The sequence below is a fragment of the Castor canadensis genome, chromosome 6 (genome assembly GCF_047511655.1).
Source record: "Castor canadensis chromosome 6, mCasCan1.hap1v2, whole genome shotgun sequence".
Taxonomy (NCBI): Eukaryota; Metazoa; Chordata; class Mammalia; order Rodentia; family Castoridae; genus Castor; species Castor canadensis.
In genome coordinates this window covers 84,661,403-84,687,921 of record NC_133391.1, presented here as the reverse complement: position 1 = coordinate 84,687,921, position 26,519 = coordinate 84,661,403, and the positions used below count along the sequence as shown (strand labels likewise).

The window sequence follows — 26,519 nt, the reverse complement described above, 5'->3', positions numbered from 1 at the left end:
AGTGGAACATTTCCATATCTTTTTGGCAGTAGGCACATTTTGTGGTTATATCCCTCTGTGGGTAGTGAGATTCGGCTATCTCTGACACCTCTTGTGAACAGGAACACTAGCCTATTACGAGATTTCCCATCTTTGCATTCCTGTAAAACTGCAGTCTGTAATGCATGGGCTCATGTTAGCTTGTTCTTTAGCAGTTTCATGGGTGAACTGACAGGGAAGACTAGAATGTCTCCTAGAGCATCCCACTCAGGGCTGGGCAGTAGCAGACCTAATAAAGAGGAGAATGGAAAGAAAAGAAGGAGTAAGTTAGATTGTTAATTTCTGAGCCCACAGACCATATATTTTTTTTCTATCACCTTCAGTACTTACTAGAATATTAGGCACACTGAATAAGCAATGCATACGTATTGCCTGCAGGCCTAAAGTTTTAATTCATAGATTATGCCAAAAAGATACTGTTTCCATCCACTTAATACAGCCTGAAGGAAATAAATGCTATTGAAATTTCATTTACATTGCAGGTGTCTTTAAATTAACTTTAGATTGGCCCCTCATAGAACAGGACCGTAGTACTCATTTCAGAGGACAGCCCTTTAAGCTGGCACTGTAGTGAGGGTAGTTACGACAACAGAAGTGTATGTAGCTATACAGCATAGAAATTACACTGAAGAAAGTACTTACAATGACTAAAATACTACAGTGAATAAAAACTCATTCTGACCAAAGATCATGACATTTGGCACATTGACTAGGATTGGCATACTGCAGTACCACTGTATAACTATCAAAAACTCAGTTGACTATATAAATGTGGGTCTATTTTTGGACCCTCTCTCTGTTCTGGTCAATTGAGCCATATATCTTTTTACCAATACCAGAGTGGATTGATAACTGTAGCTTTATAGTAAGGTTTGAAAGCAGGTTAGGCAAGTCTTTCAACTTTGCACATCTTTCTTAACATTATTTTATTATAGAATCTTTGCAATTCCATATCCATTTTCAAATCAGCCTCTCTAGTTCTACAATAATATCTAGGAGTGCGTTAAATATATAGATTAATTTGGGAAAATTGGTACTTAATGACACTGAGTCTTCCACTTCAAGAATATGGAATGTCTTTCCATTTATTTAAATATTTAATTTTTTTCTTAGTCAACTCTTACAGCTGTCCTTTGTTACACTTATTTTCAGGCTTTTGTTTTATTGGTAGTACTGTAAATGTAATTTATGTTCCACTTGTGTGCTGCTAGCATACAAGAACTTGTTTGATGTTAACCTTTTACCTTGCAACCCTGCTAAACTCATTTATTAGTTCTAGCTATTGTTATGTAAATTCTTACAGGTTTTCTGTGTAAGAAATACCTGCAGGTAGTTTTACTGCTTCTTTTCTGATATCTGCTTTTTTCTTTTTGCTTTATGACTTATGTCAAAGAATAGAACCTCCATAGCAGAGACTCTTTTGAATACAAGTAGTGAAAGCAGGCATGTTTGCCTTGATCTCAGGGGAAAAATGACTTAGTCCTTTACCATTAAATATAATAGTGAATCAGTTTTTGTACATTCCCTTTGTCTGGTCAAGGAAATTCTTTAATATTTCCATTTTGCTGAGAGTTTTAACATAAATGGATGTTGAATTTGGTCCACTGGGGACTTTTTTGTGCACCAATTGTAATGATTGTTTTCCATTCTCCATTCTAATAATTAACATCGGTTACTTTCAAATGTTTAACCAATCTTGTAAAATGAGGGTACATCCTACTTGTTCATAGATGTGTTATCTTTTTTATATATTGTTGGTTTTAATTTGCTATATTTTATATAGATATTTGTCTCTATATTTTGAAAAAGTTTCCATAATATTGTTAATTTTTCCATGAATGTTTGCTAGAACTTATTAATGAAACCGTTGGAGTGTACTTTCGGGGGAGGTTTTGATGCCAAATGTTTTATCTTTGGTAGATACAGAGCTATTTTCAGAGTTTTCTTCTCATGTCAATTTTGGCAAGTTGTATTTCAAGAAATGTATCCATTTCATCTAAACTACCAAATTTGTTGGCATAAATTTTTCAATGTCTTACTATCCGTTCAATATAAAATCAGTAGTAATACCTCTTTTCAACCTTGGTACCAGTCTTTTAATATTGTATTTTATTTTCTTCCTGAATTTTCTGCTGTGTTACTTTACATTATGAGTAGTTGCTCTAGAGAGTAGAACAATACAACAGTATATACACATAGCTAAATTTTCAGAGTTAATGTTGTACCACTTAATGTAAAATGTAGAAATCTTATCACAATATAGGTCCTTTTACCCACATTCAACATTATGTCACATGCATAACATAACATGTTGAAAACTTTATTAGGTACTGCTATAATATTTTCTTTCAATATTCAGTTATGCTTTAAAAACTTAAGAGGAAAAATAGTATTTTGTATTTATCTAGCTGTTTATCATTCCCTTTCCCTCTTTCTTATTGTCTCACATTTCTTTGTGGTATTATTTTCCTTCAGCTTAGAATACTTCTAGCATTTCTAGTAAAATAAATCTACTGTCATTGAATTCTTTTGGTTTCTCTTCATCTGACAGTTTCTTCATTCTGTCTTTATTATTGTGGGCTGTTCTTGCTAGCTTTAGAATTCGAATTGACAAAGATATCTGCTAAAATTTTGATAGGGAGTTCATTAAGTCTGTAGGTCAGTTTAGAAAGAATTTCTTTCTTAACAAATGAAAGATGTTACTCCACTGCCTTCTGACCACCATCATTTCTTCTTTTAAAAAAAATGTAGTCATTTGAATCATTGTTTTGGTTTAAAGACATTTTTCTGAATCAGCTTTTAAGGTTTTTTTGTTTCTTATATTTCTTTATATTTTTGTTCTCTATATTTCAGCAGTTTGATTATGGTGTATTTAAGTACTTTTTGGTTTTTATCTGGAATTCATGAAGATTCTTGAACACGTGCATTTTTTTCTTAAATAAATTCTCTGCCCCTTTCTTGTTCCTCTACTTCTGTCTGATAACCATGGTTTTTTTTAATCTCTTCATGTTACTCTACAGGTCTCTGAAGTCCTGTTTACATTTTTCTATTTTCTTTGTGTTCTTCAGTTGGATATTTTATATTGGTTTATCTTCCACTTTATTGAAGACTTGTCATGAGTCTATTATTGAGCCTGTTAAATGAATTTTTATTTTAGATACTGTGTTTTAATTTTAAATTCTAACTCTAAGGGGGTTTTATATAGTTATAAACTACTGCCTTTCCATTCATTTCAGGAATATTTTCTTTTATCTTATGGACTATTGTTATTATGGCTGCCTGATGATTCCAATATCTAGTTATCATAAGATTGGCACTTACTGATTGTCTTTCCCCTTTAGAATTAGTCACATAGGAGGCAGTCTGCTGATTGAACTCAAGGCCTCGAGGATGCTAATCACACACACTATCAAGGAGCTGTAACCCTAGACACATTTTTATTTTTAATTTTTTCTTAGTGTGCACTAGTTGTACAAGGGAGTTTCATTGTGATATTTCCATAGACATGCACAATGTATGTTGAATAAGTTCCCCCCTCCTATAATGTCCTCCCTTGACTTCCTCCCATCTTTTTTTTTAAGCAGTGCTTAGTGGGTTTTATTATCATACATGTATCTATATGTATGTAATGTACTTCGATTCTGTTCACCCCCATTAAACTCTTCTTTACCTCCCAGACAGTCCCCCTTTTATGCTCATGTCCCATTATTATCATCATCATTATTTTAGGTATAGATTCTACATATGAGTAAAACCTACAATATTTGGCTTTTTGAAGTTGCTTGTCTCTCTCAATATGTGATCTCCAGTTTGATCCATTTTTCTGCAGTGAAATAATTTCATTCTTTGTTGATCAGTAATACTCCATTGTGTTTATATATGCCACATATTCTTTAGCCATTCATCAGTTGTTGGGTACCTATATTGAGTCCATAGCTTAGCTATTGTGAATAGGGCTGCAATAAACATGGATGTACAGGTATCTCTCTTATTTGTTGATTTACACTCTTTCAGATATATACCTAAGAGTTATGTAGCAGGGTCATAGGGTAGATCTATTTTTACTGTTTTGATGACCTCTCTACTGATTTCCATAGTGGTTTTACGAAGTTATATTCCCACCAACAGTAAGTGAGGGTTTATTCCCGCCCCATATTGTGCCAGCATTTCTTGTTGTTTTCTTGATTAAAGCCTTTCTGGCTGGGGTAAAATGGAAGCTTGGTGTTGTATAGATTTATTTATTTTATGGCTAAGGATACTTAACATTTCTTCATATTTATTGCCATTTGTACTTCTTTTAAGAACTGTCCAGGGCTGGTGGAGTGGCTCAAGTGGTAGAGCGCCTGCCTAGCTAAGCCTGAAACCCTGAGTTCAATTAAAGAAATCAGGGCTGAGGATGTAACTTGGTGGTAGGGCACTCATTTAGGATATACAAGGTCCTGAGTTCAATCCCCAGCACCACAAAAAATAAATAAACATTTTTGGACTGGAGGTATGGCTCAAGCAGTAGAGCACCTGTTTTGCAGGCATGAAGCCCTGAATTGAAACCCCAGTACCACCAAAAAAAAAAAAAATGCTGTCCAATGTATTTGCCTATTAATTTTTGCATTAATGTTTAATTTTTTTGATATATTTTAATATATTAATCATTTATCCAATGAATAGCTGGCAAAGATGTTCTCCCATTATGTAGGTTGTATCTTCATTCTGGTAATTGTTTCTTTTGATGTACAGAAGTTTTTTAATATGATGTAATTCCATTTGTTAGTTCTTATCTTGTTTCCTGGGTAATTGGACTGCTACTGAGAAAATAATTGCCTTTGCCTCTATCTTCAACATTTTTGTATTTTCCTGTAGTTGTTTCAAGACTTAGTTTAAGTTCTTTGATCCATTTTGAATTGATTTTTATACCAGGTGAGATGTGGATATCCAGTTTTCCCAACACCATTTGATAAAGAGGCTGTCTTCTCTTCACTGTATGTTTTTGGCTCCTTCATCAAAACTCAAATGGCTGTAGTTGTGTGAATTTACTACTGAGTGTTCTAGTCTATTCCATGGATTTTTGTTTCTATTTTGTGCCAGTCCAATGCTGTTTTTGTAACTATGGCTCTGTAGTATAATTTGAAATCAGAAATGATGTCTCTAGTATTGCTCTTTTTGCTCAGGATTGCTTTTGCTACCTGAGATCTTTTATGTTTCCACATGAATTTTGGATTGATTTTTTTTATTTTGGTGAAGAATGACATTAAAATTTTATGGGGATTATATTGAATCTGTACACTGACTTTGGTAGGATAGCCATTTTTACAATACTAATTCTTCTGGTTCATTAACATAGGAGGTCTTTTCCATCTTTGAGTGTCTTCTTCCAGATTTTATAGTTTTCATTGTAGAGCTCTTTCACCTCCTTATTAACTTTATTCCTAGATAATTTTTAGGCTACTGTGAATGGAATTATTTTCCTGATTTCTTTCTCAGTCTGTTTATTCTTGGTATATAGAAAAGCTATTGAGTTTTGTATGTTGATTTTGTGTCCTGCTACATTACCTAAAGTGTATATCAGATCTCAGAGTTTTTGGTGGAGTGTTTAGGCTCTTTTCAGTATAGGATCATGTCATCTGCAAATAGGGGTAATTTTATTTCTTCCTTACCTATTTCAATCTCTTTTATTTCTTTCTCTTGCCTTATTGCTCTGGCTAGGGATTCCAGTCCTATACTGAATAAGAGTGAATAGAATAAACACCCTTATCTCATTACTGACTTTAAAGGAAATGAATTTATTTTTCCCCATTTAATATGAGGTTGGCTATAGGTTTGTCATGTATAGCCTTTATTATGTTGAGGTACATTCTTTCTATTCCTAGTTTCTATCAAGAAGAGATGTTGAATTTTGTCAAAGGCCATTTCTACATCTATTTAGATGATTGTGTGGTTTTGTCCTTGATTCTTTGTATGTGCTGTTATACATTAATTGATTTGCATATGTTGAACAATCTTTGCATCCCTAGAATGAAATCAGCTCAATCATGGTGTATGATCTTTATAGAGCATTGTTGAATTCGGTTTGTAAGTATTTTGTTGAGACTTTTTGTATCTATATTCATCAAGGAAATTGGTCTGTAATTTTTTTTTTTACTGTGTCATTCTTAAGTTTTGGTATCAGGGTGATACTGGCTCACAAAATAAATTTGATACTGTTCCTTCCCTTTCTGTTTCATGGAACAGGAATAGTTTGAGGAGCATTGGTGTGTGTTCTTCTTTAAAGATTTGTTGGAATTCAGCAATAAATTCATTAGGTCCTGGGCTTTTCTTTGTAGGGAGACTGTTACTGCTTCAGTATTATTTCTTGTTATAGATCTGTTTAAGTGCTTTATATCTTCTTTATATCTTGGTTTAATTTTGGTAGAACAAATGCATTTAAAAACATATCCATTTCTTTTAGATTTTTTCTAATTTATTACACTATAAATATCTAAGTTTTCCCTAATGACCTTCAGGATTTCATTGTTATTTATTGTGATAGCTTCTTTCTCATCTCCAATTTTATTAATTGGGTCTTTTCCTTAATTATGGTTAGTTTGGGTAAGAGTTTATTCTTTTCAGAGAATCAACTTTTTGTTTCATTGATTCTTTGTATTTTTGTCTCCATTTTATTAGTTTCTGCCCTAATCTTTCTAATTTCTTTTTGCCTACTAATTTGGGTTTAGTTTGTTCTTGTTTTTCTAAGGAGCTTGAAGTGCATCATTATGTTATTTATAACCTGTTTAATTTCATTGATCATTCTTACCATTGTTATTTTGAGTTTATTGTTTGAGATTTTGTTCACTTCACTACCATCCAAGTCCTTTATTTCATAATTGTTGGGTTGTGAAGGAGTCATGTTGTCTTGTTTTTTCATATTACTTGTGTTTCTACACTGGGACTTAGGCATCTCAGGCCAAGTTTTTTGGTGGTAGGTTTTAATCTTTTGTGCCCTTTCAGTTGAAGTACTCACAAAGTTTTGGTAAGACTAAATAGTGTAAGTCAATTGTCAAACATTTGACCACAGTGGCCAAGATACTGGAGTGGAGTTCTCTGCTCAAGGAGAAGAAGCTTAGCTGTAGAGGCAATCACAGTTAATAGAAACCACAATGAGAATACAGCAATGCCTAGTAAAGAACCACCGTCACTACTGCTCCAGTATCTTAAGAGGAATAAAGGAGAAAAGATAATACTTTGTGAACTGTGAAGACCTTAGTATGGGTAGTAATGAAAAGAAGATATCTGGGCACAGGTAGCTCACACCTGTAATCCTAGATACTTGGCAAGCTGAGATTGGGAGGATCATGGCTTGAGGCCAGACCAGGCAAATAGTTTGTGAGACCCCATCTCCAAATAACCAGAGAAAAATGGACTGGAGTTGTGGCTCAAATGGTAGAGCTTCTGCTTTGCAAATATAAAGCCCTGAGTTCAAACCCCAGTCCCCTCCCCAAAAAAGTGCTAATGAGTAGGAAAAGATTTATGATGTTATAAGGCTGAAAAAGAGGCAGTTAAAGTTAATAGAGGAGAATAATGACAAAGAGGAATGAGATGGGTAGAAAAGATATAGCTAAAGGTCTATTGAGAAAGAGAAAATAAAAATAATCTAGCAATCTAACCTGCTAAAAATAAAGGCAGCAAAGAAGGATTGCAGTCTGGAAAATACAGAGAAAAGAAAAATAAGTGAGATAACTACTCTAATTGTAGATGAAAAGAAAGCAGAAATGAGCAGGACAAAAGGGAGAGATGACATGGTTAAATACTGGATATTAGAAGGTGGGTGTTATGGGTTACATACAGTAACTTCAAAAAAAAGTAAGGGAGAAGATAAGAAAGAACAAAAGTACCCAAAGTAAGACAAAAAAGTAAAAAAGATAAAAACAATATTTCTTTGTTGTTCTCTACCCCAGCTGTTCTTTTTGGGGGAGTGGGGTGGAGGAGGGGGGTCTTAAGTCTAACTAGTTAGTACAATAAGGGACTGCATAGGAAAATATACTTAAGGTTCTGATTACAAGTTCCCATGATGGCTTCTGGGGTTCATATTCTTAACCCCCAGTCCCCAAACACTCCCCACTTGATGTGTGGTATCATCCGTCTCTCTGACTCCCACCAACTCAGTCTGTTGTTCTCTAGACCAGCACTGTTGGTTACAGGGTCAAAGACTGCTATGCTGTGCTATGCTGTGCTGTGTTTGCTTTCTCCATAGTCACAACACTTAGGTCCACACCAAGATTTCTTTGATAGAGCTGTGACTGATGGCAGGGCTGTGCTGGTACTCCAGACTTTATCTTTTGTCTTGTGAGGGTTTCTCTGATGCAGTTGTGTAGTTTCCACCATGGGACCAACCTGGCTGTACCAGAGATCTCTCCCACCTATGGCTTTCCTTGCCAGACTCTCTGCTTACCACCTTTGGAGTCTGGGTCCACACAGACAGGGTCTAAGCATTTGCTGCCAAGAGCTCATGGAATGCTGGTAGAATCAAATCTGCTGTGCTGCTAACACTGACTTCTTTAACAGTTCTGCAGGGAGTTTGGTGTGGGAATACCTGTTCAATAAGGTGTTTCTATGAGGAGAGATGCTCAGTGATGTCACTCGGCTGCCATCTTGCTTGCCTCTGTTAATTAATTTTGAATTGTGCCCTTGATACTGTGAATGTTATATTGTGCAGCCTCTAAGTCCCTGTTACATTCTGCTGTAGATTCTCTACTGAAACAAAATCATTAGATCCAGACTACAAATTCTGTCTTTGATTTTCATTAGCTGGCAGTCAGCCTTGTCGGTTTTAGACCTTGTCAGTGATTTAAATATCAGTTCAAATAAATAAATATTAGCTCAGTTCTCTAAGTGGATGTGAGTCTGCCCTACATATATGTGTAGCTTAGTTTAAGACATGTTCAGGTTCATACATGGAACCAGGTGAGCCTCTTTTCTGGTTCCTCCCTCACCGTGATTTCACCTACTCTCTCTGGTATCTGTTTTCCAGGCTCATCTGGGCAGAAGGACCTGGCTTCTTTTTGAATTTTATTTATTTATTTTTTATTCATTTATTCACATGTGCATACATTGGTTGGGTCATTTCTCCCCCCTACCCCCTTCCCCCATCCTCTCCCCCTTTCTCCTCTCAGTTCCAGGCAGGTCCTGTTCTGCCTTTATCACTAGTTTTGTTGAAGAAAAGAGACAAGCCTAATAAGGAAGACAAAAGTGTTTTTGCTAGTTGAGTTGAGGATAGCTATACAGAAATATTCCTAGCATTGCTTTTGTGTACACATGTTGTAATCACTAGTTCTGTTGTTACTCCCTTGCATCACTTTATAATTGGAGCTTTCATTCAGGAGAAAGGTGCAAGAGAAATGAGAAGAGACTATGGGGCAGGGGTGGGGTACTTACTCATGTGTAGTTGCCTTTGCAAATTTTTACTCTACTCCAGAATCCACTTGCATTTATCTTGAAAAATCATCAAGGAATTGGTTTTGGTAGTTCAACTGTATTTAGTTACAATCAGCAAGAGTACAGTTTATAAGCTTACATTGCCATGATAAAACAGGAGCTACAGAAGATAGATTTTGAAGACAGATTAGATCCAGAACTTAAGAAATATGCTATATTACTTGTCCCTTTGAAGAAATTATGTAACATTAATTAATTCTGTGAGTTAAATATAGCCAGAACCTCTCAAATATTTTCTGATATGGAAATGTCACAGGGAAACCTCCTTGTGAAGCTAATATATGCTCATAAAAATGTTTTTTAAAATCACCAATATATAAGATACAAGTTTAGTATTTACTAACAGTGGATTTATAATCTAATAACTCTGTTGTAACAGCTTTTTCTTCCCATCTTGGGAGAAGTTAGAGGGAATCCTTTTAAATCTAACTCAAAAAAAAAAAAAAGCCATACAGCTTAATTTGAAATTGGTCAGTCAACAAGTTCCAGTACTTTTGAAGATTCTACTTTATGCACAGTAATGAAATACATATAGAAAGGAAATAATCTACTAAAAAATCCACACAACTATCATGTAGAGAAATTCATTACCTCCAAAAACAAATGAATTCAGTCTCAACAGACTCAACATTTTTAGTTTACTGGTAATAAGAGAGTATTATGGGAGCCATTAGCATTCAGCTAATTCTCTGTAACATGTACTGTGAAATTCTCAACATGTATGTAATGTTGCCTGCCTCTTTGGAAGTATGTTGCACAAATCTACCTTTCCATAATCATGAATTTTCAAGTGCCAGCCCCTTTTACTTTGTGATCATGTCACACTCTTAAAGACTTAATTTGAAAAATTGTTTATACATGCTGTTCCAGGGCCCCTTGTAGCAGAAGTAGTAGCAATAACAGCAGTAGTAATGTATAAATAATAGAAAGAATAGTAGCAGTATCTTATTAAAGACTTATTTTGAGCCCCAGATTGTATGCTGGTAGTTTGCAAACATCACACTCAATCCAACTGGTATATTTTCAGATGAGTAAAAAGAAGCTTAATATGCCAAGCTTACACAAGTCAGTAGAAGAGCTAGGATTTATTATGGCCAGCTGTGCCAGGGGTAGGACATGGAGTTCCTCAGCCAACCTGGATGGTTCCTGCCTATAGATTAAAATAGGTGAATAGAATGAACCTTTCGCTATCACTCACGTTGTCTGGCAGCACACTCTTCCAGTGGGAACTGGGTGATATGCTACATTTAAAACCAATCTTAGCAAACCATTAAGGCCACGTATTTCACATTCCTTTCTGAATGGCTTTAGGAACTACCACCAAAGTAGTTCCCTACTAGAATATAAGAATATTATTTCTCTGATCATCAGTTATTTTCAGTAATTTCAAGATTAATGTAATACCCTGAGGAAACACCATCACCAGTCAGTTGCTCAAGGCATTCCTATGTTACAAAACCAGTCATATTTAATATTTTGAGATGCATTCCAAAATAGATAAATAAATAAAAGTGTGTGAATTGACAATGAAACCAGATGTTAAATGTTCCTCAAGAGAAAATAATTTAAAAAGGGAAAGCATAGAATATATCACTTCCCTGCAGCCAGGGGCATTTCTAGGATAAAATAGTATTTATTGAGCACCTGCAATGTGCCACATCCTACTCTGGGTATTGGGAATATAACTGTAAAAGCAAAGGTGGATCCCCTCACCTCTTGCATTCTCGAGGGTTTTATATCTGCAGTTGTCATCCTTCCCTCCTACATTAGTTTTGCTCCAGCTACATTGCATATACATGTAATAGCCCTCATATTAGAGAGTATAAATTTCCTTTGACCAGAAATCCCCCTTTTTCTTTCCTGTCCACTTCTCTGTACAGAAAATGTACTCAAACCAGGTATCTTAAACTCATGATTTTACTTTTTAGACATTGTCTTTGTAAACACACTAATCTTGCTTTTGTACCTAACACTTCACTGAAATTACCCTTGTCAGTGTCTCATAAAATCCCCTGTTCCTAAACTCAATGACCAGTTCATGTTCTTCATGCTTACTTGTGCAGTAGTAAACAGAATTGATCACTGTTCCTCCATGAAAAGCGTTCCTCACTTAGCTCTTAAGCCACCATACTTTTCCTTGGTTTTCCTCCTGCCTCACTTGCTGCTCCTTCTCAGTCTCCTTTCTTTAATCCTTCTCTACATTATGGTATGTTCAAAGGCCTACTCCTTGAATGTCTTCTTTCAGCTCTCTACATTCACCTTTCAGCTGAAAGCATTTTCCAATCCCATAGATTCAGATACCATCTAAAAGCTATGACTCTTCAGACCTCTTTTCTGACTACCAAACTGCCTGTTTGACCTCAGTGTGTCCAAAACCAGGTCCATACCCATACTGGATTAGTTTTAACTGCATATAACAAGAGATCAAAGGAGAAAAAAATTAATAAATCCAGGGTACAAAAGAAAACAGTTCAGAACATGTCCGCCAGATTTATAACACTCACCCTCATCCAGAACCCAGGCCCCTTATTTATTGCTGTTCTTATAATGTTATTATATTTCCTCTGTGTGCAAGACCATATTCAGGTTAGTAGGAGGGAAAAATGTAATGATGAATTCTCTTGCTTCAGAGAAACTGCCTAGAGATTTTAAGCAACTCTTATGTTTACATATACAGAACTTAAGAGTATGGCTATGTGCTGCTTCAGGGCAGGCTGAGAAGTATAACATTTCAAACTGCATGGCAAAATGTTCAGCTAGCATAGGGGTTCTTTTACTAAAGTAAAAGAAGTGGACATTAGAATGGCAACTGTCTCTGCCACACACCCTGAATCTGATCCCCTGCCCCTTTCCTTCAGGTCTTTGATGAAATATCACATTATCAAAGAGACCTTCTTCATCAGCCTACCTAAACTAGGATTCTCTCTTACAAATCCCTCTCCCCTTATTCAAACTATGTTCTTAATACTCAGCACTATGTGACATGATTTTATGTGACTGTATATACATTCTCTCACATATATTGATATATGTATTTGACTGTTGAACATGCTCCCATTTGAATTAGAGAAGGGACCTCGTTTTGTTCACTTCTGTCTTTCCTATTAGATAAGGTTGGTCAGGAGAGATCTTTCTGGAGGAAGAATGACTGAGGAAGAGCCAGCTATGCAGATGTGTAGAAGGAAACCTCTCCAGGCAAAGGAACTGCTATGGTAGAAATAAGTTTGCCATATTTAGGGAAGTTTTCCTGAATTTAGAGACAAAAAGTAGCTTTATATGACTGAGATATCATAAATGATGGGGAGAAAAGAATACAATGAGATGGGAGAGAGACAGGCAGGGCCAGGTCATCATGTAGAGTTATGCGGATCCTAAATGCAGTAGGAAAAGCGTTGCCAACCTCCCTGGCAACTCAGCCGTTTTCCACCCTTCAGAAGCTCAAGGGACAGTCTGTTACAGTAGCCTCATGCCACTATTTAAATTTAATAAACTGAAAGTATATCAAATGAACATTTCAGTTTCTCAGTCACCCTAGCTACATTGCTAGTGTTCAGTAACCACACATGACTTACCTTTTCAGATGGTGCAAACAGAGAGCATTCCATCCTCAAAGATAGCTCCTTTGGGCAGTGCTGCCCTAGGAAAGGCCAGTCAAAGACGAAATAATGTTAAGTTTGCATAGCTTGTCCTCTATGATTTTCTTTTTTAACCCTACAATCAGTGTTTTTCTATTTAAGTGGAAATATATGTGGTACCTAGAAGACTAGCATATGACCTGTTCCATATGCAGATGTTCTCTTGGATGAATTTTACCTATGACAGAAAAGATGGGAGGACTGGTAAATCGCAAGCATTTTCAGCGTCATTATAAATACACTGCAAATGTAAAAATGCAAAGTGTGGAAGTCATAAATGCGAAAGCAGCTTTCAATTAGTTTTAATAGGTGTTTTCTGTGTCTTATTATAACCTAGGGACCTTGCTGCAAGAAACTGCCTGGTAGGTGAAAATAACATTCTGAAAATCAGTGACTTTGGAATGTCTCGTCAGGAGGACGGTGGAGTGTATTCATCTTCTGGCTTAAAGCAGATTCCCATTAAATGGACAGCACCAGAAGCTCTTAATTATGGTAAGGACAGACTCTTTTTGGTGGCAAAAATGGACTACATCAACACAAAACATTAGGAAGAAGTATTCTAGGGGTAGAGCAGGATCCAAGTTGGAATGATTTGAGGATCAACACAAATATAATTCTTACACTTAGATATAAACACAAACTTAATTCATTGCTTTTAGTTTAGTAATCAGATTATACATCAAGTAAAAATGTTGCTGTAGCTCTGGACCATTTCTTTGAATGTCTTATAATTGGTCCAATAACCTCATCTAATGTTGAGTTCATAAAATATTAGGTCAATCAATTCTTTAGGTTCTCACTCTGAATTCATCCTGGTTTCTTAGCTTCTCAGCCTCTTGCACTTACATAAATCTTGAGGAGAGAGAGAGGAAGTAAATTTTAAAGTAGCAGATTTTATTTCGCTTGAATTTTCATGTGTCACTGTAATTAGAAATATAGTTTGCATTGTCTGTGATTAGAACAAAATGGGCCGTAATAAAGTGGTTAACAGCTCAAGAACTTGTTGAGGGGGGAGTAAGACCAGAGTGTCCTTTATGCGAAATTATAAATTACATTTTCCATAAGAGAAACAACATATAAGTCATGGGTTGGTGAGAGAGTGAGTACATTTTGAATAAAGATATCATAAAATGACTTTGTCAATTGAAAATGAAAAGTTACTTCATGAAAAATAATTTATAAGACATTTGTAAATGCCTTAATGCCTAAAGACAGATAAATCTTTTTTTTTAAATTGAGGTAAAATTCACATAGTATATACTTCACCATTTTAAAGCGAACACTTCAGTGGCATTTAGTATAATTGACAATGTTAGGCAACCAGTACCTCTATCTGGTTTCAAAACAGTGTCATTACTCCAGAATGACAGTTTACCCGTTAAGCACTTTCTCTTCATTCTTCTCTCCCCCTACCCCAACATCCAGCTCCTGACAACAACCAATCTGTTTTTTGTTATTGTGAATGTATAGTTTCTAGATATTTCACATAAATGGAACCATGCAATACATGACTTTTTGTGTCTAGCTTCATTTAGCATAATGTTTTCAAAGTTCATCCATATTGTATAATTTATCAGTAAATTTGCACTACTAGGCAAACAATCTGCCACTTGAGCCACATTCACAGCCCACTTCATTACTTTTTAAGACTGAGTCATATTTCATTCTGTGGATATACCATAGTTTCTTCATCCTTCTGTGTGCATTTGAGCAGTTTTTACTTTTTGACTATTGTGAATAGTGCCACACTTGAGTACAAGGGTTTATTGAGTACCTATATTAGTTATTATGGGCATATATGAGGAGTTACATAGTTATATTATCTTTAAGGAACCACCAAATATTTTCCAAATAAAGCTTTTGAATGTAATTGCTTTGGAAGCTTGTTGAGGCTGATTCAGACACCACAGATAATCCTCACCCACATGCGTACAAGAGAGGCTTCTGTGAGCTTTTTAGTGATTACAAACCAATCCAGAGAATCCAGAGGAAATGGCAGGCCTGCTATTTCTATAGTGATTCTTCTCTGAGTTAGGTGCTGTTACTCTAGGATTATATTGCTAAAGGGGACAATCATAGGATAAAAGATAGGATTGTAAACCTTGTATTTACATGGAAGTTTTCTTTAGATGGCAAAACATTACAAGCACTAAGGGAGCTGTAACTGGACTTGAGAGTCCCTATAGATTTACCAGTAAACCCAGTTTTCTTGAATTTGCTAACCCTGTTTGCCAGATTCCCTAACTGATGAAAAAGTCCTGTTATTATTAAAGTAATTATGCCATTTAAAATTCTGCATCTTGATCACAGTGTATTTTAGTTGAATTGCAACCTGACTAAATAAAGTCCTTATAGATCAAAGGTCTAAATTCAGATTCCTCTAACAACAAGGCCTAAAGCATTTTAAGTAATAAGGATGAATCTGAAGATCATTGGTTAATAATGAGGAATATTTTTAGCAGCCTTTAATATGAACTTTATAAGATGTAGAACAATTTATATGACAAGGAGGAAGAGACTTTAAAGGTAAATAAAGACAGAGTTTGTAGTGTTCCTTATGCAATCTAATGAGGAAATTCCTGAGTCAAGTCTCATAGCAACCCTGAGAAACTATTAAAATTACTGAAGATTGGCTTCAAATCCTTGAATTTTTAAAGAGAAAGCAAATATCTTGTGAATGTCCTTATTTTTTGTTTTACATTAATATAACTTTGTGTTTGGTGGTAAAATTTTGCCTCAGTTCGAAGTCCTCTCTTTCCCTACTGATTTTCCTTCACTCTTGTATAAAGAGTGATGAAATTCTGCCCAGATCTTTTGGGAAGTAAGTGAGGAGTCAGGGTAGATGAAAAAAGCCTCCTTCCAAGGAACTTCCCAGAGCTTTGGCCTAGGGCTATAAAATTAAACTTTTACTATTTTGTTGTTAGTGTTTTTAATATTTTTAAAGACCAAGCAATACTAAAGGGCCTATAATGAAATGTGGGTCCCTGTCTCAACATGCAATTTCCCTTCTCAGAGGCAAATATTTTTACCATGTTCTCAAAGACTTTTCAACCATTTATTTGTATATGTCTTCCTCAACAAATTTTTTATACAAAATGGTAGCATACTCATAGACTGTTGGCATATATCACTGCCATCTTCCGTCACAGCTTTCAACAAAGGTACTATGTTTATTAAAGGCCATTAGGAGAAAGTTTTCCATTTGTCATCTAATTATTTTGGCCTGTTTTGTCCTCTAATTTAATTAGTGTGGTATAACTCAGTATACTCTGAAATGCAAGGGAAGCAAGATTTGTAGTAGAAAGTCCTAGATCAGTTATGTCCTTAGCTGCATGACCTAGCCAAGCCATCTACTATTCTAGGCCTACATTTCCTAATTGGTAAGATGACATTTATAGTACTTTTTCTCTACAGAGGTATTATGAGAATCAAATAAGAGTTAGAAAAGCAGCAAAATGTTACACAATTATGACTTGCTGTTGGCCTATTAAAATTATCCAAAAAATCAGGTTCAAAAGTCAAAGTTAGGTTATAAGCTTTCACTTCTAGAGTGTGACCTTGGTTTACATATATCATGCCTTTCTTGATCTCTGCCTAGATATTACCTTATAAAATAAGATATTTAACTTTGTATAACTTACTTTCTTTGAAAAAAATAGTCTTAACTTGTAGCCATTGAAGGACTTTCATGAAAAGTATTAAATTATTGGATGTCAAACATGAAAAGAGTTGATGTGCAGAAAAGAAAACTAATCCTTCTACCAAACAGCATAGTGAAATCCATAATTACTCTCTCCTAAAAAGAAAGCTAATTCACACAGCTGGAGCTGATAGGAAGTACACTCTAAACTTAGAACAGTTGTCATAACACAGGCAAACTGTCCATTTTACTTTCTTTAAGAAAGGGAAAAGGCCATTCTATTTTAAATTAACACAATAAGTTTAGACAAGAGATATTTTATAAATCCTGGAGTGGCAGATTTAATGCAATGAGCTACAAGAGAGATAGAAACTATACCATTCAAGAAACTTTCAGCACCACTGTAAATAGAATTTCATTATGATAGTATGTTTATGCCCTATATGTCAAATTAAACAGAAATATGAATATATTGAGAGTCTTAGAAACACTTAGCCTCTTAGAGACTGGAAAGGATTTTTCTGCCTTTCCTTTTTAACTTCACATCCATCTCAGAAGACATCTTGCATAGGTTTTTATCTCTGTGCTTCTCCTGAAGGCTACCAAAAAAATTCTAAAAGCTTAGCTTATGTAGCTCAGCAAAACAGGTGCACCAATATATTTAGACAAAACAAGGCACCATGTAATTTAAAGAAGTTGTTTTTATCAGCCAGCTATGTTAATTTCCACTCTATTCAAAACCCATAGAGAAATGTATTTTCCGTAAATGAAACTATCAGTGGAGAAAATGAGACCTTTAAGCATGTGAGAGTATCTGTAAACAGAAATGAGTAAAAAATTGAAGTTAAGAAACTTTCCTTATTGCTTTAAGTTTGTTTGTAATTTTAGCGGAAAGAAAATGATGCAGTCATAAGACAAAATTGCAGGAAACCAACTTATTTAATCTCCTAGGCATTGATGTGTATAAATTTATGTGATTTATACATAAACCATCTATCTCATTCAGATGCCATAGGGAAAGAAGGCCTACAGGCTGGCTGAATATTTCTTCTTGATAGGGGAAGAAGGGGCAAGGGATTACTAGCTGATCTGATTAAACTAGCAGCCTGAAGATTATTCATTTAATTACTAATATTGCTAGTCCTGGAACATAAAGCCAGTAAAGAAAAAGTAAGATTACTAGTTATTGAGTTCCTTTTGTAAGTTTGTGTTAATACACAACTAGAAACAGTCCCCTGTGCTTAAAATGGTTATGGTTATGATTGTTGTTCCCTTGCAGGGAGATACAGTTCTGAAAGTGACGTGTGGAGTTTTGGCATCCTCCTCTGGGAGACCTTCAGTTTAGGGGTCTGCCCATACCCTGGAATGACAAATCAACAAGCACGAGAGCAAGTGGAGAGAGGTGAGCCAAAGACATGAACAGTTAGCATTCCAATCCAGCTCTAGGGGCAGCAGTGCCAATGGTATATCTGCTGGCCAAATTGGCAGTGGGGGAGGGTTTTACAATGCTGTTTGGTATATGAGTAGAGAGCAGAAATGTTAGAAAAATCTGCTTTTGAACCCCATGAGTGGTGTGGCTCTTATACAACAAAACAAATACTTTAAAGAGTCCCAACACTTTAAAATAGAGAGCTATAGAATTTTCTTTTTTTTCTTTTTTTTTTTAATTGTTATACTGGGAGTGGGGGTTACATTGTGGCATTTACAAAAGTTCTCACAATATATCAAGTATATAATACTTGAATTCAGCCCTCCACCATTCTCTTTCATTCCCCCCTCCCCCAAGACCTATAGAATTTTCTTTATGTCTTTCTTGGTTGGCATGACACCTACAGTGTTGTACAGCTCATGGTCTTCAAGGGATACAGGGTAATCTTTCTCAACCTTAGTTTTTATTCCATATCAGATAAATCCCCCTAGTAATATTGCAAATTGAAATGCTATTAGTCTTCAAGAGGACACATTTTAGACCAGAGAGAGGAATAACTAGGTGCTGGTGACACTCTAGCATGGGCTTGTGTAGTTCACAGCTTTCAACAGAAAAAAATGCACGGATGACATGGCAGTGCCTTAGCATCAAGCTACCCAGGGGAGCCATGGTTATAGGATTGGGTGTAAAATGTGCCCTTCTAACCTCCTTCCTGCTTCTCAGACACATCTTACACACCAGCACATGACTGAAACACTGCCAGACAACAGCTTGAAAATGAAAATGACTCAGGTTCATCTTTATTTCACTGTCGGATTAGCATGAATAAATTCCTTCCCTCTCTTCAACAACAAAGACAAAAATACTTAGAGCAACTGAAGTATGCGTTTTTATGTGATACATCGTGCTTCAAGTTGTTTTCTGAACTAAATGTAGGCTCTTTAATATTGAATTCTGTATCACCTAGGTGGGGAGGTAACCTGAAGTGGATTTTTGTATCTATTAAACCTACAACATAAGGTACTAAAATTTACAAACTGCATAATGCCCTGTGTGAACATGTGTATCTTACTTCCATTCTAAATTCTCTGGTTTTCAGGATACCGGATGTCAGCCCCTCAACACTGTCCAGAAGATATTTCTAAAATTATGATGAAATGTTGGGATTATAAGCCTGAAAATCGCCCTAAGTTCAGTGAACTTCTAAAAGAGCTTGCTGTCATCAAGAGGAAAATCACATAGTCATAGAACAGTGCCAAGCTTGGCCATCAGGACTTTGTCCTCCAGCAAAATAATACTATTGTTCTCAGTAACAATGAGTTTATACACATTACCTGCAACCATCTTCTAAGGTTATTTTTTTTATTAACTGAGTTTTGTAAAAATATGTTCCACTTTAAAATATGTCAAAGACAAATTAGTTAACCACAGCAATCCTACCATTTCAGGCCACTGTAAATAGATAAGCACAGGCTGTAAATGTGAATGACTATAGAAGAACTTTTTCACATATAGGACCATTGATGTTTCTCCAAGATTTTCTGCTACCGACTCAGTTTGTGAGCTGATGTCCTATGCCACAGACCCTCCTCAGTTGGTGCTATAAACTGCATTGGTAATGCATGTTTGCAAGACATGTTCCAACCAAAGTTAGCTTTCTACTCTGCCAAGGCAAGATTGTATCTGTAAACGTGATCTTATTTGGGGAATTACTTGGGTCTTCTTTTCCTTCTTGCCATAAGTAAGCCCAGTGAGAATCACCATGCTCCTGAATTATTATTCAAGTTGTTGTTTTCCTCCTCTTTAGTCAGGGCATCGGAAAACGATGCATGAAATGTCCTCAAGGAACACACAGAGTTGAGGCAGCTGCTTTTAAAGTATGTTGCAGAGAGTGAGGACAGCAAAATGGAAGTATGACCAGGAGGGCAGTCAGGGGAAAGAGCAGCTAGAGCAGTGATCAAGGAAGAGAACGGGAAAACATAATATCTACCCTCCTTGCTAGAGGTGTGGCTTCATCAACACACACCACACACACACACACACACACACACACACACACACACTTTTTATGTTGTGGTATGAGTTCACCAAAAAAGATCTAAGAAATGTTTCAGGAGTTCATACATAGAGCCCTCTTAATCACAATGAAAACTTTTTTAGAGACACTTCAACATGTAAGTCCACAGAAATAACAGCATACTTCTAGTCGTATCTTCACCTTAAAGGAGGCATCTCAGAATATAATTCCCTTCATTTGTGGTAGTTTATAGAGCTGTCAGATAATGTTAGCTCACTAACATTTGTGTGCGTTCATACGTGCACACACACTACTGAAGTCCAAGACATATGTGAATGAAAGAGGTGGCTCAGAAACCAAGTGAATATTATTGAGGAAAAAAACCTAGGGACAGCCTTCCTATTTCTACTTTTCCCCTTCATTTATGCTTATGCTGCTACCGTAAAATCTTTAACAATAGCTGACAGGTATGCAAGCACAGTGCTGAACATGTAACACAAAGTTAAAAATAGGATTCTATTGAAATGAATCTTGGCTGTATCCAGGGAACTTTTGCCATGATCTGTATATAGTTGCCTCTCAGGATAAATATGAATGTAGGCGATGGTCTCTCTCAGGTAAAATGTGGACTGAGACCCTTTTATAAAAAGTTCTCAGGCCTTTGTCCAGGTAAACATCACCTTAGGGATTTTTTGGTCTATGTTCATCGGAAGAGTTTAAGGGGTAGAAAATTCCTCCTGCCCTCTCCAGCTGTTTATTGCCTATGAATATCATTGTGCATAACTCACTCCAGTGCTTTAAATGGTATAAAGGAGGCTACTAAAGAGAAAGATGACCTGAGTCTATCATTTCAATCTCTTTGCAAATTTTATATACATTTAATGACTAGTATATTCAGACTAAAGTGAAAACATAGTAAACCTGCCCTCAACAGTATATTGCAACATACCAAGCAACTCTTTTCTAATCAGCACAGTTCTCCCTTAGGTCAAATATGATGGCACATACCACAGCAAATCAAAGCTCAAATTCATGAGTTGAGATTAAGTGCTATGGTCTTCAGGTACTTACCAGCCTTCAAAAGTGAGAATAAGACAAGACATTATCACCCCTTTCATTATTTCCAAATGAATCTTTGTCTATAATATTCTTTGTCTATTTGAAAAAAAAAGAGACAAAAAACAGCCTCTCGTCACTTAGTGGCCTCAATGCTTAGCTCTCAGCAAGGAGAGAGAACAATGTTTTGGCTCAGGTGAACAAGACCTGAAACTTCATCCTTGCATTTTTGGTATAAAGAATGAACATAGCATTGATATTTCACTCATCCAAGCTGTTAGAATTTGCAATTCACATCATAACTCTGTGCTTAAATTTAAAAAGCTTTTCAAAACATCATGACATCTGCAGCATTTAAATTCTATGTCATTCTTTGTTCCAAAACAGACAGTGGTACAGTTCAAGATTAATAACTCATTGGGAGTCTTTCAGGATCATATCAATAATATAGGATATTAAATTTAATATAGCCACATGCTTTAAGAAAAGCTTATGCAAGCCATTTTTACTGTTAATTTTGTTATGCTTGAAACCTAATTTATTCATTCCTTCTATCACAAATAATTATTGGAATTATGTACTTTAGGAGTTAATCCATACCCAAAAAGCACACAAATAAATGCTGTTCTGAGTTTGCAAACTGATGTAGGGAAAGGGGGCCTCAAAATGCACAAAATCCTGTGGTTTGTTAAGTAAGAAAATAATTGTAAACAAAATTGCCACTGCTCTGAATATAATTGAGTCTGGTCATAAACCTTTGTGCTATTAAAGATTATCCAAGTGTTGCATATATCATTGCTGTAGAGCTCCACTTATAATTCCTTAAATTTATTAATCCAGCAGTGGAAAGGGTAGTAAACCCAAGCAGTCTGACTTTTACCTGCATTTTTTAACTTTGAATCACCAAGGAGCCTTTATGAGAAATACTTTGGAGGTTCATTTTTCAAAGAAAGAAATTTAATGTTAAATTCAACATGTAAAACCTAAAATTAATTTTGTATTCCTTGCAATTTAAGGTTCTTTCTCAAAGATTTCATATTCCTTTTCTTCAAGAAAATAAGAAATGTTTTATTTAAACATTCAGAAACTGAGCTTTATTTCAGTCCATCTTGCCACAAGGTCTCCAGTATAAAGTGTCATGTAATTGTTTCTCTTCTTTTTCCCAAATTTAATATGGGCAGTAAAGTTCCCTATTCATCATTCACTACCTTCTCACAAACACAGTGTTATTGAAATATGTGCTAGTGGAAGACTATAGCCCAGGAGCCTAATTGTGTTAGGTATCATTCAGAGCACATTTTATAAATGTTTTCATCTTAGGGTTATTTAGAAAGCAAAACATCTTGTCATTGAAGTAGTTCTAATTTCCTTTAAACAACAGTATGGTTTTCTTGTCTATATTATGTTCCAGTTTTACCATATATTTTTATGTTTGACTAGTATCACTAAAATAACTATGGCTTCACAATACTGGTGGTTAGAATGTTGAGAGCAAAGTGTTTTAGTTGTAATATTTGTCACATGCTAAGGAATTTGTAGTGGGTTTAAGAAAACTTAGACTGCAACAATATAAATCTCTTTGTTCAGAGTTAGCTGAGTCATAATTCTTGTGACTCAACAGATGTAACAGTGTACCTGAAAATCTTTCTTGGTATATTTTGTGTACACTATTTTTTGGCCATGTGTCCTCTGAAGTAAGATTAATTGTTATCTTCTGAAAAGGGGTAGTTTGCCTTAGACCTCTTCGTTTAAAATAGACTCATTTGTCACGCCATTTGAAAACACAGTGTTTTTTATCAACAGAAGTGATTGCTTATAAATCCCATTCTGAGTCATGGAAATACTGACTTTCATATGTAGGAGATCAGAGCCCTCACACAGAACAGAACACTGCCACCTAAAAAAAGAGCAACAAAGAAACAGACAATTGAAAAGGACATGTTTTCTTTATGTATCAATATTTAAGTGGAATCAAATATTTTACACAAAAGTGAGTTTGTATTACATTTCCACTATACTATTAAGTTAGCATGAGAGTTTACCGTTAGTTAAAGTGTTTTCTCTTTTATTATTAACTGATTTACTTATACATATCAGAAATGTCTTATTAATTTTTTTATTTTATTTATTTTTGTGGTTTCATTAGTTTCCTATCAAGTAAGAATATTATTTGTGAGAATCCAGCACTACATATTCAATGCTGAAAAAAAAAGATACTCTGATTTTAAAAGTCAGAATGGCATGTACCAAGATTATCTACTTGAAGGAGTTATTGGTAGAGATTTAAAGGCCATAAATTTCTCCTTTAAAGCATAATGCTATAATACAGATGGTGAATAAACTATGTATCTTAACCATAATTCAATTTAAGAAGTTTGTACCCCTTGAAATCCATCCTGCTGTCTCATACTAATTCAGAGATTAAATTCTGAATTTTTAAGTATAGGCATTAAGAATCACTTAGTTACCTAATAAAGACTGAGATTCTCGGATAGTAGAAAATACTGCTGTGCTAAATTCAGAGTCACTTTAAACTGTACAGAGTAATACACAGGGCTGCGGTATGTCTGTCGATGAGGTGCTGGAGAAAACATGTAGGAAATCAAAAGAGGAAAGAGCCAGTTACTCAAAGCAGGATGAGGCACCTACTTTGAAAAATTATAGTGGAACAAAGACTTGGATAGTGTCACTGTGAACCCTGAGGAAAATAGTACCATGAGGCCAAACCCTTCTGAACTACAGAAAATTTAAAAAAAGAAATCACCAGAGCCAAAAGGAGAGGTCACCTGCCAGCATGTGGGCCTTTGCATAAGCAAACTAAATAATCTCTCCCTTGTCTTAAGAGTAGTTTTTTACGTCCACAGCGCAGAGATAAACACTGGTGTGACACTTCCACTCACAGTCTCCCCACCCAGTCCCTTTACATTTGCATTAGTTATAGTTAATATTTCTTAAACTAAAGTTACTGATTACTCCTACTTTATTAGAAATCTTTGCAGTGGAGCTCAACCTGGGCTGAAGTTTCCTAAAAGAGAGCACATTTAGATCAGCCTTACTGCACCTTTGACTAATGTCAACTGAATGTTTCCTAGAGTTACCTTATGGTGCTGAGCTCATTCTAGGGAAACAGAATTCAGTAGGGAAATAAGAAAATGCCAGTTAAGTGGCCATGTTCCTTGTCTTGATGCTAGAATCATCTCAGAAACATCCTAGAGCCAGCCAGAGTGCACACAGCTAAGGAAAGACACAAAAGGGCAGAAAAAGAGGCATCCAGAGAGAAGGCTGAGGAAGAGATGAAGGGCAGTAAAAAAAAGCACCAATGCAGAATGACTCGGAGGCTAACTCTCCAGCAAGTAAATAAAGGCCACCTCAGTAAGGGAAGCTGATCCTCTTAAGGAAGCTGCATGTTCCTAAATATCAGTCCTTTCAAGTCTCTTCTGCACTTTCCTAAAGGGCACTGAATTGGATATTGACTTGATTTTCGTTATGCTCCCTGTCATCTCAGAAAGAAGCCACTATTAAGCCAGTGACCCCTGCTCTGTTTCTCTGCATGGTTGCAGACATGATAGTACAGCTGGATACCTACACAGTAGAAGCTGTGTAGCAGTGCACACATGTCTAGGGTAGCCAGCATTATAGGAAAATGGTTGTAAAAGTTCCTGATTTTCATTTTATTAATGAAAAATATCTTGCAGGTGTCCTCCGTCACATGACAAATTTAACTTCCCTCCTTTGCTAGCAAACTTGCAACACCCCCAAAAGCAGAATATTTGAGATTTTGAAAGCAATTCAAATCCTGAATTTCTAAACTATCTTTCCAAGCTGTTACTAGCAACGTCCAGTGAGATGCAAGTATTCCACAAAGGAATGGAGAGTTTAGTGATAGTAAGGATGCTAGTAGCAGAATTTCATGTTTCCCCTCAGCTTTATTCCCTCAGGAAGCCTCATCCACCAGGTGCCAAGGACACTGAGAGCTGCGTTTTTCTGCTATTTGTCTCCAACTTCTGATTAGTATTTCCTTTTCTCACTTTCAGTTTATCAATCTTTTGCCTTGTCAAAATAGAAAAGCTTTTATCATCAGCTTATATTGAATAATTTCATAATTAACCTTGACCAAAAGTTTCTTCTTAGGGTTCCCCTGCTTTACCAGGAACTCCCAGTCATCTACTTATTGAGCCTGGCCTTACAGTGTATGAGTGGCTCATGGTGCACACAGCTTAGAATCTACAAAGAGCTGGTAGCCCTTGCTATGGAGACAGGATGATTCAGTGGCAGGCCTGTTAACTGAGTGGCACTATCAGTAGAGGCTCTTGTACACTTTCTCAGGACAACAAGATTACTGTGAGTGGGTGACTTCCCTCCTCACCCACACAAAGAAATGTTGAAATACTAACAATAATTATCTTAAACCCCTAGACATATTTAACCCTACTGTTCTACGCCAATACTTCTTATTGTTTCCTTCATACTTCTCTTATAAGCAAATGTCTGAAGGCATTTCAGTTATGCAAAATGCAATGATTTTTTCATAGCTTCAAAAAAGAGGAGAACAAATATGAAGGCCTAACTTCAAAACAGTCTACCTAGATATACAAACCCCAGCACACTGTTGTATGAAAACATCAGTTCTACATTCCCCAAAACAGTTCCCTTCCAAAAGAACCAAACATCACACCTTTTCCTAATTGCTACCAGTATCAGAATAAGCACACTCTAAATGCTATCCAAAGCAGATTGTACAATGACATAGTAAGAAGCCAAATTTCAAACTAACACTTAAACAACAGAAACACCACTTTTCCCCCTTTATTGTTAGAGGAAATGCTTCTGCAGAAACTATAATCACTTTGGCAATTTACCTGATCACAGGACATCAGACTATTTTGAAAGCATAGGTCAGTTCTCAAATGAGAAATGTCAGTGTTCTAAGTCAGGATGAATGTAAGATAGCCATAATGAAAGAAATCTTAATTACCACATTGGCACAGCAAAAAACTAAGTATGAAAAAAGGAATTGCATGTGAGTCCAAATGCTCATTTTCTTCATGAAGCTCTTGTCAAATATTAGAAGACCCAAATGACCTTTGGGTCTTCTTTTGCATTTCCTGAACAAACTTTATAAAGCATAGAACTTACCCTTCCCCATCAAAGCTCATATCTGTAAGTGCCCTATATTTACAACTTTAGGGGCTGAGAGGGAATAAAATCTGTTTGAACTAAAAATCCTTTGTAAAAAAG

General features: G+C 35.8%; 1 protein-coding gene across 12 annotated transcripts in view; it reads left to right on the top strand.

Annotated features, from left to right (window-relative positions):
• Fer (FER tyrosine kinase) overlaps window positions 1–23,785 on the top strand; it is a 486,842-nt gene extending 463,057 nt beyond the window's left edge. For 11 of the 12 annotated variants that reach the window (XM_074076987.1, XM_074076984.1, XM_074076983.1 and 8 more), the window contains 3 exons: window positions 13,477–13,631; window positions 18,059–18,181; window positions 19,308–23,785. In XM_074076987.1, coding sequence (XP_073933088.1) covers window positions 13,477–13,631; window positions 18,059–18,181; window positions 19,308–19,450 — 421 coding nt within the window. In that variant the 3' untranslated portion in view covers window positions 19,451–23,785. Of the gene's footprint in view, window positions 1–13,476; window positions 13,632–18,058; window positions 18,182–19,307 lie in introns of those variants that run through there. The other variant, XR_012449076.1, reaches the window with a different exon arrangement.
• Window positions 23,786–26,519: the final 2,734 nt, after the last annotated feature.